This window comes from Scyliorhinus canicula, chromosome 9 (assembly GCF_902713615.1).
Source record: "Scyliorhinus canicula chromosome 9, sScyCan1.1, whole genome shotgun sequence".
In the NCBI taxonomy this organism is placed as follows: Eukaryota; Metazoa; Chordata; class Chondrichthyes; order Carcharhiniformes; family Scyliorhinidae; genus Scyliorhinus; species Scyliorhinus canicula.
In genome coordinates this window covers 141,945,467-141,962,302 of record NC_052154.1, presented here as the reverse complement: position 1 = coordinate 141,962,302, position 16,836 = coordinate 141,945,467, and the positions used below count along the sequence as shown (strand labels likewise).

General features: G+C 46.7%; 1 protein-coding gene across 4 annotated transcripts in view; it reads right to left on the bottom strand.

Moving 5' to 3' along the window:
* The window catches only part of ush1c (Usher syndrome 1C), a 352,756-nt gene that overhangs the window by 226,542 nt on the left and 109,378 nt on the right, over positions 1–16,836 (bottom strand). For all 4 annotated transcript variants that reach the window (XM_038807797.1, XM_038807794.1, XM_038807795.1 and 1 more), the window contains exon 7: positions 3,672–3,729. In XM_038807797.1, the coding sequence (XP_038663725.1) occupies positions 3,672–3,729 (58 nt within the window). The remainder of the gene's footprint in view (positions 1–3,671; positions 3,730–16,836) is intronic.

Sequence of the window (16,836 nt, the reverse complement as noted above, 5' to 3'; positions counted from 1 at the left end):
TATTATGCATGGAGAGAGAGCTTGCATACAATAGTATTAAAGACTGCATTTTCAATTTATTTTTACAAAAAATGTTACTGCCAAGTTTCACGCAAGAGCACAAAGATAGTAAAGAGGGAATAAACTGTGAGGGAGTGGGGCCGAAAGGGGGCTCATATAGGATGACCCATTGCCCTGATGTTGGCTATCTACATTCGGGGGTTGGGGCGTGGTGAGGTGTGAGGGGTTCATGCCAGCGATCTATGTTTGGGGTGGGGGGGAACATGCCATCAATGGGGGGGGGGGGGGTTCTCCCAATGACCATGGGGGAGGGGGTCTTTAGATTCAATTTTGAGTTCAGGACCCCTGGTTCTCTTTGAAGAGGGCTTGTTGGCATGCCCTTCATAATGACAGGTCAAAACATATCCCTCTTCAAAATAATAGCAAAGTGTGGGAAGATCTCATCGGGAAACCTGTCTGTTTGTCTGGGGGAGTCATGCCAGTTTTCTGACTGAACCCGATGCTTTGCCATTTTTTGGAAAAATTCCTTCCCTCTTTGAATTTCCCAATCATTTGTTTTTTGCGATCCAATTTTTTATTAATAACCCTACAGCAAACTCGAGATAGTATGAACTCAAAAGGTTAGTTTGTTTGAACCCATTCGAAATGCAGGAAGAGCATTTGTAACATTGCGTCCAGACTCAGACAATAAAGACAGGGATAGAGAAAAGAAGGATTTACAGTACAGAGACCACTGAGAAAATAAATATTGGTTTGAATATTTTTGCCTGTCGGGTGAGCACACTTGACGGGCCCTTAGGTAGGTGCAAAGGCCACTTGACTTCCTGCTGCAATTAGCCTAGAACACAATTTCAAGCTGGTTGGCCAATTGACGGGAAGCCAGGGTGAAATGCACTCTGGGAAAGGCTCAGCACTGTTGGGCAGGGCGACAAGAGGCAGGTGCTGAGAAAAGGTAGAGTGTGGGCTTGGGCTCCCTTAGGGAGACAACCATTGTGCGGCTAACTCAGGGAACCACAAATCTGTAAAATATAAATTGAGAGAGGAAAATTCTGCAAAGAGGCTCTAAGCATAATACAGTATTCATATGCAAACCTCAGTCCCTACTCACCTTGTTAAATTTATTTCAACCCTGACTGTCCATCCCGACCTGGATGCAGCTAAAACGTAAATGCTGCATGACCAATGACCAAAGCAGATCGGCCACCATAAAATTGTGTTCAATTGGCCCCTTAATGGGCTGCATTGCCTGCTGTGCTGATGGCAGATGCATTTTCAACTCATGGAACAAAATATTGCACGAGTGTATGATTATGATGGGATGTGCGTCCAACATCTTCTCGAGCAATTTCACTCATGCCCGCCCAAGCAACATACAATTCTGTCCATTGGTTCACATGGGTTCCCGAATCAAGCGTCAATCTCTAATCAAGTATGCAGGTCAGCAGGTTCTGAATAAAGTGATGGTGTCCAGTGGTGATGACATCACAAAATGAGATAGGCACACAGAGATGAATCAATCTGGAAGGGGATGGTTCAAAACATCCAACAGAAACAGGGTAGATGGGCTCAAGTGCCCAACCTGGGCTCGAGCTCATTTCTGTATCAGATGCTAGTCAGATTTTAAAAGCAGCAAACTGAGCTATTCGGCTTAGCAAGGAAATATTAACTTGTTCCAACAAGCTAGTGGCCTAGATCACATGTCCCCACCTCTCCACTCAGTCTCCAACAAAACGATGGACATCCAGCATTTAGAATGTGGTTGGATTTTTAACACTGCTAACTGCCTGAGCGATTACGAATTGAAAGAATAGTTGTGGGCCCAATACTCTTTGCAGACCATCATCTGTCTCCTTCAAGCCAACCTAGGTTATTAAATGCAGATAGCCTTTTTATAGCTCATAGCTCTCTTTGAAGTTGGACTGTGCAGTGGTCATTAGTGACTCCTCAAGGGATAACGAGGTGCGAGTTTCCCTGAAACTGCAACATGGCTTCTTTTACTTACAGGCAGTTTTGGTTTTAAAATTTATGAAATAGCAATGAGAATATCTATATATATTCCATAAAAAATATACAGGGTGAAGTCTTAGTCCCTCACCCTTTACAGAACATTTGCTGAATCTTTTCTTTGCATTTAAACAAGCCATCAATGCAACCAGGAACAGAGCTTTAATTTATAATCAATACTTAACATCATTGAGGGCATAATTAAAATCTATGTACCATTTTTCATATTGAAATGGTACTATAATCTAAAGCCTAGTTTGCAGTAAAAACACAAATTCATTTCAAATATAACAATATTATCCATGATTTTGTTGCATTTTAAATAGGAGGCAATCAACAGACCAGCATAATTACATGAGGAATCATTTCTACAAATGCTCAGGACTGTATATTCCTCTGAATCATGACATAACTTTAAGATTTGCAAAATGCATCACGGTGTCTCCTCTTCCTCCCCCGCAGTGCAAAGGGGCATCCTGAGATCATGAAAGGCATTATCTAAATGCAAGTCTTTGCACGGCATTAAAAATTCTAAATAATTGAAGTTTTGGCTGATGCTGTTGTTCTCCAGGAATATAGAGAATGATGATAGAGAAATGCGGCAAGCATTCAGTTCAATGCACCATCGAAAGTGGGGTGCCACCCAGAATACCTGCTCCCACCACACCACTCTATAGCTTAAACCTATTGTTATATTACTCTTTTGGTAATATATCTCATTACTCTTTGCTTCTTATCCAGAATGGTCTGATGGTGTGATTCTGAAGAAACCACAACTTAAAGCAAACTAATTTATTGAGTAACGATTGATTAATATTGAGTTTGCACACTCCACAGAACTATAACTAATAACCAAGTAATTTCTATTAAAGTATTAACTAATTCAAACTGCATGTGCTAAACTATGCTGTGATCTATTTATCTTACACTCTACTCTCTAGTCACTTCTGGTTGGAAGAGACAGACCAAGATCCTCTAGGTGTTCTTATTTTAATGGGATCCAGTGGTGCCCTCTAATGGTTGTGTTACACTGAGATGTAATAATTAACCCTTTAGTTATCTACGCATATACATATCATTACACCTACAACCTCTGAAAAATTGATGTTTGAAGAGCGTTATTAATTGCAAAAACATTTCACTTAGGGTTAAATGCTGATTTAACAGATTGTGGGCTGGATTCTCTGATCCCCGGCCACGTGTTTCTCGGAGGAGTGCTGCTCGTTGGTGGTGGGATTCTCTACTCCTGGGAACAGAGAACCCCAATGGCCAGAGAATTATGGCCCATAAATCCCCTTATTATAATTTCGGAATCAAGGTTATAATCCTTCTTCTTAAAAAAGAGCCACCTGATGCAAGCTAGAGCCAGTTACTCAATCCTTTATACAATTTCAGCTTCTTCAAATAGAAAGACACTTGCTGTTGAATTACTTCCAGATACATTACACCAATGAAGTTACCACTGGTTCTTCCAACTTGTGAGAACTTTGCTCACATTTGTTAACAGAACAATTCTATTTAAACATATTACAAGTCGAACTAATTTAGATTTAAAATAGAAACAAACTTGTAGACGGTTGGTGGGGACAGGGTACCAAGAGGTATAAACGGCCCCAATAAAAACGAAGGGGAACAAAAATCAATTGAAAACAAAATCTACCACTTACCCCAGCGTCTGACACAAACTGGTCCACAAACTGCCATTTCAAAGAGTCCTCAGAGGAACTAAAGAGATAGAAAGATTGAAATGTCACTCCTATCTGCCTGGTGTCTTTGTACAATTAATCAGGGCTGTCATGTCAACTTGCCAGCGGCTGAAGGACAAGTCGCTGGTGTGTTGTCATATCAGAGATTGAAAAGTGCAAACCGTTGTTCTCTTGTCCACTTACCAGTAACTGAAAGACACAGATCACTGGTGTCTTATCAGCCTATCAGCAAAAAAAGTAAAACTTAATCAGCCCGGTAAGATTCAGAACTACTCCATACTAAACAAAGGGTGCGATCCTCCGGCCACGCTGCGCCAGAAAAGCAGCTCACTGCGGTGCAGTGTGGCCGTTGAAAATTGGGAGACCCCGCTCCTGGGATCTACCCGGCTGGTAACACCTCGCGAGATTCAATGGGGATTCTTTTGTGGGCCTCCTTTAAATCCCGATCTCTCGCTACAACGGGGAATTCCAGCGAGCGGAGCTCCTCACTATACAAAACAGGATTATGTGCAGCCTCGGCCGTGCATTCCCTGTTCAGGACCTTTATTCAAAGCGAGTCACATTGAATAGCCATGTGTTTCGCAACACTGTGAGTGGCGGAAACACGTGACTAAATGCGCTCGCTTGGGGACTTTGTTCTCTTTTGGGAAATTCGTGCCTAAAATGTTCCTAATTTCTTCAGTATACCAACTGAAACTGGCATTTACTAGGAATTAATCTACTACTGGTTAATTATTTTATCAACCTGATGCAAGTATAGAACAATTATGATTTATTTGTGGAAGCACCATCACATATCAAAGACATGGGACGGGATTCTCCAAGCCCACACTGGGTCGGAGAATCGGCGGTGTCACTGGAAATTTCCACCACGCCGACGCCAGGACGCGATTCTCCGGCGACCGGAGAATCGGCGCCAATCGCGCCCGCGCGGCAGCTGACAGATTCCCGCCAAGTTCCGCTGGCGTGGTTCCAACCTGGTATCACCTGACAGGAGCTCGGACCTGCGGCTGCGGTGGCCGTCCTGGTGGGGGGGTGGGGGGATCAGACTCCGGGATGGGACCTCCACGGCGTCCAGGCTCCGGGGCAACCGATCGGCGGGCGCCCGTGATCTGGAGGGGGCCTACCTCCTTCCATGCGGGCCCACCATGTTGTGTGATGCCGGTGCGGAAACGGCCACCATGTGCATGCACCGTCGCGGAGACGGCCACCACACACATGCGCGGATCTGCGCAGGCAGTGCAGGGTGCATGTTGATGCCGGAGCAGCGCGCAGCACTCCTCCGCCGTGCTGGCCCTTGAGGGCTGCTGAACTGCTGGGCCAGGAAGCCCCTTTGACACCGGCGTGCACCAGGAGCTGTTTACGCCGGCGTCAACACTTGGCCGGGATTTCGGAGAATCTTGACCATGAAGGTTAGTAACAATAATCATTGTTAAAATGAAACACTTATAAAAAATAAAAGCACCAAACAGAACATCAGGAAATATTTTGAAGGGCATAATGTCAGATTTCAGATGTTATAAATAATGTAACCAAAATTATTACAGCATCAGCAAAATCCGTTAGGAATGGCTCGTTGCCAGCCCACAGCACATTGAGCTGACTATGCACAGTTTGCAACGTCACATCACATGAATAATTAGCAAAAGAGCCCAGCCCAAGTAGCGGCTCAGAGGGGTAGCTGCAAATATAGAGTTTAGCCACAGGATAAGTAGTTGCACAAGGCGACAAAATTGTTTCAGCTGCCCTAATGTTATGCAGATTTGAAATATTTTCCAACCTTTGCTAAGGCTGCAAGGGAAGAAGCACGAGTTGAAATTGTAACTGATGGGTACCCAATGGACGCAAATATCACGGCCTGGAAGTAAGTGACACAGCAGCCTGTCACCTGATCCCATTTGAAAACTGGCAAAGTTGATGTGTTGATGAATAAAGTGGGGCTGGATTTTACGTTCCCCCGGGTGGGTTGGAAGGCAGGGGTCCTGTAAAGTGCCAATTTTACCAGCAGCAGGGAGGCCTGCCTGCCCATGAGCCATATGAGGCCTTTAAGTGGCAAATTAATGGCTTTTTAAAGGCCATCACCACTGATACTACTTAGCTCGTAGCAGGAGAGGTCCATGCCAAGCACCAGCCTGGCAATTTGCATTTCGTGGGCTAGTGGTAGGGTGGTGCCTCCTTATCAGGCCCCTAAGCCCAATGAAATGCCCTGTCCAAGATTTTCATGCCCTCCACCACATTTAGCCCCATTCACCCGGCTCCCCACCCTCTCACCAAGACAAGGTGGCTACATACATTTACCTCTGGCTGCATGGGTGGGATGCCATTGAAAAATAACTAAGTGCCATCTTGGGCGGGAAGTGCGGGGTAATTCCTGTTGTAAGAATGGGCATGATCCAGTGCAGAAAATGATCCCCCACGTGAGTCATGGCGAGCCAGAGTCCCCAGGCCTTTGATGCGCCCAACTTGTGGCTCAGCTGTTCATTGCTAAATGGTTGCTCAGCACTCACTCCAGTCAAGCCAGAGGATGGCAGAGTGGAGACCTTCCCCTTGCCTTGTGGGTGTAAACCTGGCCAGGCCTCTGGATGCCATGGCGGAGAGGCAGGACACCCTGTATCCCCAGTGGGTAGGAGGCGGTGCACCCTGTATCCCCAGTGGGTAGGAGGCGTGGCACCCTGTACCCCTCGTGGGTAGGAGACTCCACAGCAGGGTCACTAATCCCACCTGAGACGCAGTGGAAGCTGTGAAGTGGAGGCTGAGTCCTGTTGGATCCAGGTGGGAGGTTGGATTGTGGAGGGTTTGGTCCTCAGGGGCAGGCTCAGTATTGGTGATGGTGGGGTCTATACGTTGGGGGAGTGAGGGGTTGGACACATGTGGGAGGGGGAAAGTCTGACACCTTGGAGTTGGGGGATTTGGAGGCTGGGCCTCGGATCGGGTGAGGAGGAAGGGGTCTTGGCAGGCTGTTAAATCTAGCCACTGATTTCGAGAGCACTGCGTTCCTGTGGCCAACATATGTACATGTGAGGCAGGAGGTAACACTGGGCTCAATGAATTTTACCATACATGGCTGGCATTGAAAATGCTTGTCGATCTTAGGAACTCCATCCTTTGGGAATATAGGGCAGGATTCTCCCCTACCCGGCAGGGGGGGGGGGGGGGGGGGGGGGGGGGGGGGGGGGGGTCCCGGCCGGACGGAGTGGCGTGAACCACTCCGGCGTCGGGCCGCCCCAAAGGTGCGGAGGATTGGAGCTAGGCCCGCCCCGGAGTGGTTTGCGCCCCGCCGGCCGGCGGGAAAGGGGTTTGGCACCACACCAACCTGCGCCGAAGGGCCTCCGCCGGCCGGCGCGAGTTGGCACAAGCGTGGGAGCACTGGCGCGTGCTGGTGCCATCCCCGCGCATGCGCAAAGAGCTTTGTTTCCGCACTGGGAATGAAGGACCGGTACAGCCTCTGGTGCGTAAGGATAGAGTACCCCCACGGCACAGGCCCGCCCACAGATCAGTGGGCCCCGATCGCGGGCCAGGCCACCGTGGGGGCACCTCCCGGGGTCAGATCCCCCCGCAGCCCCCCAAGAACCCCAGAGCTCGCCCGCGCCGCCAGGTCCCGCCGATAATGGACCTACTCCAATTTACCCTGGCGGGACTGGCAAAAGACGGGCGGGACTTCGGCCCATTGCGGGCCTGAAAATTTGGGCAGCCCCAGCGCCCATTGAGTTGCGCCGGACCCCGCCATTCTCCAAGGCGGGCGGCACGACTCACGCCGGGCCGATTTTCTGAGGGCCGGACAATTAGGAGGACGGCGGGGGCGGGATTCATGCCGACCCCCGGCGATTCTCCACCCCGGCGGGGGGGTCGGAGAATCCTGCCCATATTCTGTACCTTTAGTCAAAAAATATCAACTTGGACAACAAGATGGCACAATGGTTAGCACTGCTGCCTTGCGATGCCGAGGACCCGGGTTCGATCCCGGCCCCAGGTCACTGTCTGTGTGGAGTTTGCACATTCTCCCCGTGCCTGCTTAGGTCTCACCCCTCCACAACCCAAAGATGTGCAAGGTTGGTGGATTGGCCACGCTAAATTGCCCCTCAATTGGAATTTTAAAAATATATATTTTTTAAAGTATCAACTTGATCACTGATCGTATTCATGCTGCACAGTCGTATGGCTGTATGCTTAAAAGTTCTACTCCAAGATACGACTACGTAATCTACGTTGACATTTCAGTTCAATGTTCAGGGAGTGCTGCAATGTTGGAGGTAGCATCATTCAGGTGACACATTAAACTGGCAGATGTCTGTTCATCTTAAAATCACCGATGATATTATTAAAGAAGTGCAGGGAGTTCTCTTGATGTCCTTGCAATCATTACTCTCAACTTGCTCACAAAGAAAATAGTAATTTATCTCTTTGCTGTTTAAGGAACCATGTTGTGGCCAAAAATGCTGCAGTGTGACTTTAGAATTTAATGGTGACTGCACCTCACAATGTAGTTCATCAGCTGTGAAGCAAATTGGTAACTTCTGAACCTGTGAAAGGCAATGTGTAATTGAAAATTATTTTTTAAAAATCTTTTTATTCAACATATTTTCATCATTTCCACCATACAAACAGAAAAGAAAAAGAAACCACAACAAAACAACCCCACCAATATGCAACCTAAAAAATCGACTCACAAGTTAAGAACAAGAAGCAAACAACAATCCCTCCCTCACCTTAATTTTCAACCACAACTGTCATGATATGCACTCATGCACATAATGAGATACAGACAGGCAGTGACAGACACCCAGTACAGCTAATCAACACACAGGACAGAACACAACCAATCACCAGGCAGAACACTAGAAGGTGGTCTCCCACTATAAAACACATGAGGCATCAACACTCTGTCTCTTTCCACTGGTGGCAACTGTAATGACAGTCAGGGTGTATATATCAGTTAGCATCTTCTACATGTGGCTCAAAGCTAGTCTGGTCTAGTTAGTTATAACAAGCACGCTTAGATTAGTAGAGTGTCAAACCCACAGCGAACTGTGTGCGCTGCTTAACAAGTTCAATAAAGCGTATTGAACTACCATCACCGTTTGAAGTCTACTTTCAAGGACAACTGCATCCAGTTGCAGTCCGTGTTACCCCAGGGTGAATAACACAACAGCAACCAACTCGCGAAAGTGCGGAATCATTGACTCTTCTTATTCAGACATAGTTGCCAAAATCCTTTAGACGCGTCAAGCTTGGTGAAGAACTTGGCATGCTCCATTTCCCCTGTAATTTCTTCCCGTTTTGGAATCTGATAATGTTCCCTTTTGATATTATCATTTAAGTCCTTGGGATCCATACAGATTCTCAGGTCGTTGTTTGGTTTTTAACACAGATCATTGAGCTTACCCAATCTGTTAGATCGGTACTTTTGATATGATGCCATTCTGCTGCATCCTACCTAGTTCTTCCTTTAGTCGTTCTCTCAAAGTTGCTGGTACTCATCTAGGAGCATTAATGACAGGTTTAGCATTCTCTTTTAACTTGATGCTGTAAGTAAATGGTAATATCCCCATTCCATTAAACACATGCATGAAGTTGCTCAAAATGGATTCAATGTTGTTGTTTCGCATATCAGGAAAAGATTTGTCAGTGTGAATTCTCTGGATCAGGTTTAGCTGTACATGCATCTACTCCAATAAGTGAAGATTTTGTGTCATCTACAATTTCAAAATCAAGAGGAATTTTAATGTTACCACTTTGAACTAAGGTAGAATGAACCTTTTGTTGCTATTTCATTTCCATTGTAGTCTGCTATCCTACAATGTGTCTTTTTATATTTTGGACGGGTTTCTACTTTGCCCAAATCTGATTCGCTTATCAGATTAACGTGTGCACCAGTGTCTAATTTAAATTCTACCTCTGATCCATGTATTATCAATGTTTCTAGCCAATCTTTATTTCTATCGGATAGTTGCCTAATTGGTTTAACAGCAGTATCATTTCCATTTGTTCCAGTGATTGCTTCTATTATGAAGTTGTCTAGTGAAGGAGGCATTGTTCAACCAATTTTTGATTCAAAAATGTTTTATTCTTCTTCCATATTTTGTATACTGTTGACCTTTTTATGCTGTTGAAATGCCTTTTTAAAATTATAAAGCTGTGTTGATGTGTTAAATCGGCATTGTGTAGCAAAATGATTGCGTATGTGACATGTTGCACATCTTTTTCCAAATGCAGGACATTGTTGCTTCAAGTGGGAGTGTCATGTGTAAACCTCTCATGAGCATGCTCAAATCAGTCACCATCCGGTTTGCGTCCTTTTTCAGTACGGCCTAAACCGGGACCTTCGATTCATGTCAAATTACATTCACTCCCCACCATCTGGCCTGGGATTGGGAAATCCTACCCACTGTCCTGGCTTGAGACAATTAACACCTCTTTAACCTGTCATTATCTCTATTTTCAGTTGCTCTGTCAGGACCTGTAGACTTATTACCTGCAAAGACTCGCATTCAAAGGATTGTATTGCATCTTTGACTTTGTCTATATATATATATATGTGCTTGGAACCCACCTGTTCACTCACCTGAGGAAAGAGCAGTGCTCCGAAAGCTAGTGATTCAAAACAAACCTGTTGTACTTTAACTTGGTGTTGTCAGACTCCTTACCGTGCTCATCCCAGTCCAAAGCCGGCATCTCCACATCATGTCTATCTACTAACTATATATATCTTAACTAGCTCTGCAATACACTATGAATCTTGTCTTCAGCTCCAATCTAATCTCCCCGCAAGCCCAAGAGCCTGTGCAATTTATAGCTCCCTCTAGCAGCTAGGTTTAATGTCACACGTCCAATCCCAAATCTTTCCAAGACCGCCATCAAATAACCCCACTCTACCCCATCAAATGCCTTCTCCACACCCAATGCCACCACCATCCGTCGGTTACATGATCACATTTAACAGCCTTCTAACATTCGAGAACAGCTGCCTTCCCTTCACGAACTCTGTCTGATCCCTTCCTATCACCTTCGAGAGGCACCACTCCAACCTTGCTGCCAGCACCTTTGCCAGTATCTTGGCATCTGCATTTAATAGGGATATGGGTCGATACATCCCACACTCCACTGGGTCCTTATCCTTCTTTAACAGCAGGAAAATTGAAGCCTGCCCCAACGTCTGCGGCAAAAGCCCCCTACCTATCACTTTCTCAAACATTCCCACCATCAGTGGCGCCAACCTGTCCTTAAACCGCTCATAATATTCCACTGGGAACCCATCCGGCCCTGCCGCCTTCCCTGACTGCATCCTCCTGATTACCTCCTTTACCTCCTGCTCTCCCACTGGCCCCTCCAGCCCAGCCCTATCTTCCTTTCCCAACCTTGGATACTCCAACCCGTCCAGGAAATGAGTAGCACTGTTGCTTCACAGTGCCAGAGTCCCAGGTTCGATTTCCGGCTTGGGTCACTGTCTGTGCGAAGTCTGCACATTCTCCCAGTGTCTGCGTGGGAAAATCCATTGGCCTCGGGCGGGATTTTCCATTGGCCGGGCGAATGCGGCTGGAGAATCCTGCCCAAAATTTCTGTTCTTCAAGAGTGAACATATGCTGGTCTGATAATGGCTGGTAGTCACGTGCAGACATTTATAACTGGTGAGCCGCTTCCATCGAAGCTTCAGTCAAGGTTTGATTGGCTGTCCACAGGGAATGCACCAACGGAGACAGCGGAGGGGGGCAGTCCATGAATATGGGGAGAAGGCGGGGCGGGGACCAGCACCTCCTGGACAGGGGGAAGTAGCTTCAGGCATGGTTTGATCGGCTGTCCACAGGGAAGGCCAATTGAGACAGGGAGGGGGCAGTCCATGAATATTCCTCAATCAACTTCCCAATCTTATCGCAAAAGCTCCGGTCCCCCAACCACCACACATCCATTCTCCACCTTCGAGTCCTTCGAGTTGTGGGTCACCCTCAACTTCACTGGGTAGACCACGCCGAACCTCACACTGTTGCAGTAGAGTGCCACCTTCACCTGACCAAAGGCCGCCCGCTTTCTCACCAGCTCCAAGGTTAAGTCCTGGTACATACACAAATACCAACTCCTTCTGACTGCACCTCACGCTTTTGTTTCGTCCAACTCAGGACCTTCTCCTTAACTTGGTATTTGTGAAAACAAATTATGACTGCCCTTAGTGGTTCGTTTGTCTTCACCTTGGGCCTGAGTGACTGATGAGCCCTGTCCAGTTCATACCGGGAGAGTTCCTTCCCCGTCTTTCAGCAACTCAGCCAGCATCCTTACAAAATATTCGGTCGGCCTTGGGCCCTCCACCTCCTGGGGCAAGCACACTATTCTTAAATTCTGTGGCCTTGACCTGTTCTCCATTTTAGCTCTCAGTCCTTTGTTGGCCTCCACCACCCTCTGCAGCTCCTCACCCATCGAAATGAACTGGTCACTATGTTGCAACAGAGCTTCCTCCACCTCCTTCAACTTCTCTCCTTCTCCTGTACCTTGGCTGATGTCTTCAACACCTCTGCCTTCACCTCCTCCACCAGCTCCTTCATTACTGCCATCATCTCCTTACGCATCAACATATGTTTGGCAAAACTGCTTTTCAAACTCTCTAGCCATCACCTTGGTTGCCTTCTTCACTGTAAAGTGTGCTGTCCCACCCAGTGACCCAGCCTCCGCCATCTTTCCTGCAGCCGGGCTTACCCATTCGCTCGAAGGCGAACCTTCGCTCATCCCCTTCCTCCCGACGGCTTTTTTCTGGTTCTTCCCCACCTTCTTTATATCTTCCTGACCAGTTCGTCCAAAAACTGCCCCTGGGACCAGGCATTAAATTTTTAAAAAAACAAGCCTTGAGCAGGAACCACCCAACGTACAACTTCTACCTGCATGCCTCAAACAGAAGTTGTAATTGAAAATTCTAATGCACATTGCAGCCAGCTGTTAGCCACTGTTATTTTTATAATCCCCACCTAGAGACCCGTGATTAAAAGAAAGAAATCCCGATGACACCAATGGAAATAAAATTAATGGACAAGATTTATTTCTGAAAGGTTTACTCTAACAAACCAACTAAAATTAACATAGGTCAAACACTCAAACATTAATTGACAAGCAAAAGTTTTTCAAATAAAAAGGTAAGTTTCACTTGCAATGATTATACAACAAAGATTTTCACGAATAGTTACAAGCACTCGTATTATTTTGCATCCAAATTTGGTACCATATGCAGTTTCGCAATCTTTCTAACTCAGCCGCCGTAGACTCTCTCACTTCTCACTCAATCGTTTCAGATTCAAGTTGCATTTATCAGCAGCCATATTCCAACCAAAGCACCCAGTCATGGTTAATACCGGCAAGATGCATGTCTACAAATCGTCTGTTAGGTCACGACATTTCTGATGGAAGAGAATCCCCAGAACCATGACAATGGATCATAGCCCTGAATTACGTATGGACATATTGAACTTTTAAATAAGGTATGTGATTTTGTTTTTTAAAAAGGGCATAGCTGCAAAAACTGGCTGAGACTGCAAAGCAACTATGTGCTGGAATTCCTGTGTGAAACATGTGAAATATACTCAGTTCCAAGAGAGACAACTTTTTCAGACAGAGACATTTCAAATGCAAAAGAAACTGAACTGTGAAGTCCTGTGGCGATAATGGAAGCTGATTATCGTCTTAGCAGAGTTGTACCTCAGACATGTTTGTTTTTTTCCCCTTCCAGGAATATTTAAGAGAAGTAATTAAAAACCGTCTGCAATTCTGGATTCTGTGTGCTGATCTGGTGTTCCAGTTCAATGTGCAAGTGTGTGTTGTGGAGGCCATACCTGAAGAACATCCTCCACACCCTTGTAGTGGCAGTTCAATTTTTTCTCTGATTGCTAGAAGCAAGTCATGTCAGCAAAGCCACTGTTAAAAAGGATGCAGGACAACTCTTTTCAGCCAACCTGCAGAACCAAGAATCTCCAAACCATCTGCTCAACTGCCGAAGTCAGCACTACAGGAAAAACCCAACTTACCAGCTGCAATGTTTCACCATCTACTCCTAATGGGCAAACCAAAGATGGATTCATATATATTTTTGAACTTCCATATTTGGACTTACTTCTTATTACTAAGCTGTGTGAATGCCCGTTGCATTTTGTTATTTCCTCTCACGCTTTAGTAGCTGATAAATTTGCTTTGTCTTTAACTCGGGAAAGCCTGATTGAGTTGGTTGTTCATAAAACAAAATAATATTTTGACTGGGAAAAGGTACCCACAGGCAAAGGGATCCTTTTCTAAATTAACTTTGTTGTGACCATTCGAGGGGGTCGAATAAAGGCGGGGAGCCGGCCCATCCCTCCTCACCCAAGAGTATAACAATTTGAGCATATCCCATCCGGAATCAGAACAAATTGGGGACCTTGCCTGGGGTCTGATGTAACACCAGAGACTCCATTCTCCACTTCCTTTAAACAGTGTGGTTGACTCTAGCAACATTGAAACAGAAGCAGTGGGTCTTGTCCAATCTGTAATCTTTGCTCTTCCCACCATCAGCACTGTCCTTTCAAACTGTATAACACACAGAGTAACACAATCTCTGCTTCATTCTCAGACAGCTCTTCCAGCACCACCATGCATTTCTGAACTATCAAACAGTAACTGATCCATTCATGGAGAGCCTTGCTTGCTTATACACAAATTCTGTGTGTTCTGAACTGTCTGCCACCAGACAGACTGGAATACCACAACTGCAATTAGCTTGCGGTTTACTTTTCTTCTCGTTCAGAACATAGGAACATAGAAGCAGGAGTAGGCCATTCAGCCCATTGACCCTCCTCTGCCATTCAATATGATAATGGTTGATTATCCACTTCGATGCCTTTTCACCACACTCTCCCCATATCCCATTACGTCATTGGTATTTAGAAATCCATTAATTGTTGTTTATAACATACTCAATGGTTGAGCTTCCACAGCTCTCTGGGCTAGAGAATTCCAAAAATTCACAAGCCCTGGAGTAAAAAACTGTCTCCCTAACTCAGTCCTAAGTCCTTATTTTGTAATTGTGTTCCCTGGTTCTAGACTTCTAAGCAGGGGAAATCATCTTACCTGCATCAATCCTGCATATTTGAGTATTTTGTAGATTTCAATGTGATCACCTCACATTCTTTCAAAATCTAGAGAATGCAGGCCCAGTTTGCCCATCTCGCTTTACAAGACAGCTCTGTTATCTCCGGAACAAGCCTTGTGAATCTTTGCTGAACGTCCTCTATGGCAATATTATCCTTCCTAAGGTTATCACGGTAAATGGTGGTTAGCATCAATGCTTCACAGCTCCAGGGTCCCAGGTTCGATTCCCGGCTGGGTCACTGTCTGTGTGGAGTCTGCACGTCCTCCCTGTGTGTGCGTGGGTTTCCTCCGGGTGCTCCGGTTTCCTCCCACAGTCCAAAGATGTGCGGGTTAGGTGGATTGGCCATGCTAAATTGCCCGTAGTGTAAGGTTAATGGGGGGATTGTTGGGTTACGGGTATACGGGTTACGTGGGTTTAAGTAGGGTGATCATTGCTCGGCACAACATCGAGGGCCGAAGGGCCTGTTCTGTGCTGTACTGTTCTATGTTCTATAACATGCACACAGTAGTCTGGGTGTATCAAGATTTTGCCACTTCTGCCCTCAGATCATATTGTGATAAATGGCAACATACCATTGACTTCCCTGATTTCTTGATGAACCAGGATTAACTTTTACATTTACACTTTCTAATCTCTTACCATTTAAGAAATACTTTGCACATCCTCCTACTAAAGTTACATTACGGGCGGTATTCTCCGCTAAGGCCAAAAATCGCGGAGGTCGTCGTGAACTCGGCCGTGGTTCAGGACGGCCTCGGGGCCCGCTCCCCGCACCTAATTCACCCCCACCCGCTAGGAGCGGGCCCCCGTCGTTCCCGGCCACGACCTCGGCCGCCAGAAATGACGCGCGAACGGCGCTTTTCATGATGCCATCCCGGTTCCAACCCGCACATGCGTGGATGACATCACCGCGCAGACGGCACAAACCCACGCATGCGCGGTGCCGTCTTTCTCCACCGCCGCCTGGCAAGACGTGGTGGCTTGATCTTGCCGGGCGGCGGAGGTGAAAGAGTGCGTCCGTTTTGGACGCTGGCCCGACGATCGGTGGGCACCGATCGCGGGCCTGTCCCCTCCGGAGCACAGTCGCGGTGCTCCCGTCCAAATCGGGCCCCTAGATGCCCAAAAGCGGGCATCTGCTGCCCGTTTGACGAATGCAGCGACCAGGTATGGTTGCTGCCGTGGTGAAACGGGCGTGAAGGGCCGGCCGCTTGGCCCATCGGGCTCAGAGAATTGCTGTTCGCCGTGAAAAACGGCGAGCGGCGATTTTTCCGAGAGGGGGGGGGAGAATCGCGGGGGCGCCAGGGGGTGGCGTAAAAAATATTGGGAGGCCCTCCCGCGATTCTCCCAGGCCACGTGGGGAGCGGAGAATTCCGCCCTACATTTTTCCACATCCATCTGACACGTTCTTGTCCACTCACTAAGTCTGTGCAAATCCTCTTCAAGCCGCTTTGCATTCTCCTCACAACAGACTTTCCCACCTAGCTTTGTGTCATCAATGAATTTGGAAATATTACATCCAAATCATTGAAATATACTTTGAACAGCTGAGGCCCAAGTGCTGATTCTTGTGGTATTCCATTAGTCACAGCCTGTCAACACAAGAATGACCCATTTATTCCTACTCTTTGTTTTCTGCCTGTTAGCTAACCTTTAATCCATGCCAGTATGTTATCCCCCATCCCATTTTTAATTTTGCTAAACAACTTCCGGTGGGAGAACTTATCAAAAGCCTTCTGAAAATCCACGTATATCATGCCCATCGACTCTACTTTATCAATTTTGTCAGGAACAAGAGGTGACATGGTGGCACAGTGGTTAGCACTGTTGTCTCACAGCACCAGTGACCCGGGTTTGATTTCGACCTTGGGTGACTGTCTGTGCGGAGTTTGCACATTCTCTTGTGTTTGGGTGGGTTTCCTCCGGGTGCTCCGATTTCCTCCCACTGTCCAAAGATGTGCAGGTTAGGTGGATTGGCCATGATAAATTACCCCTAGGAGGGGTTACGGGGAGAGGGTGGGGGATTGGGCCAAA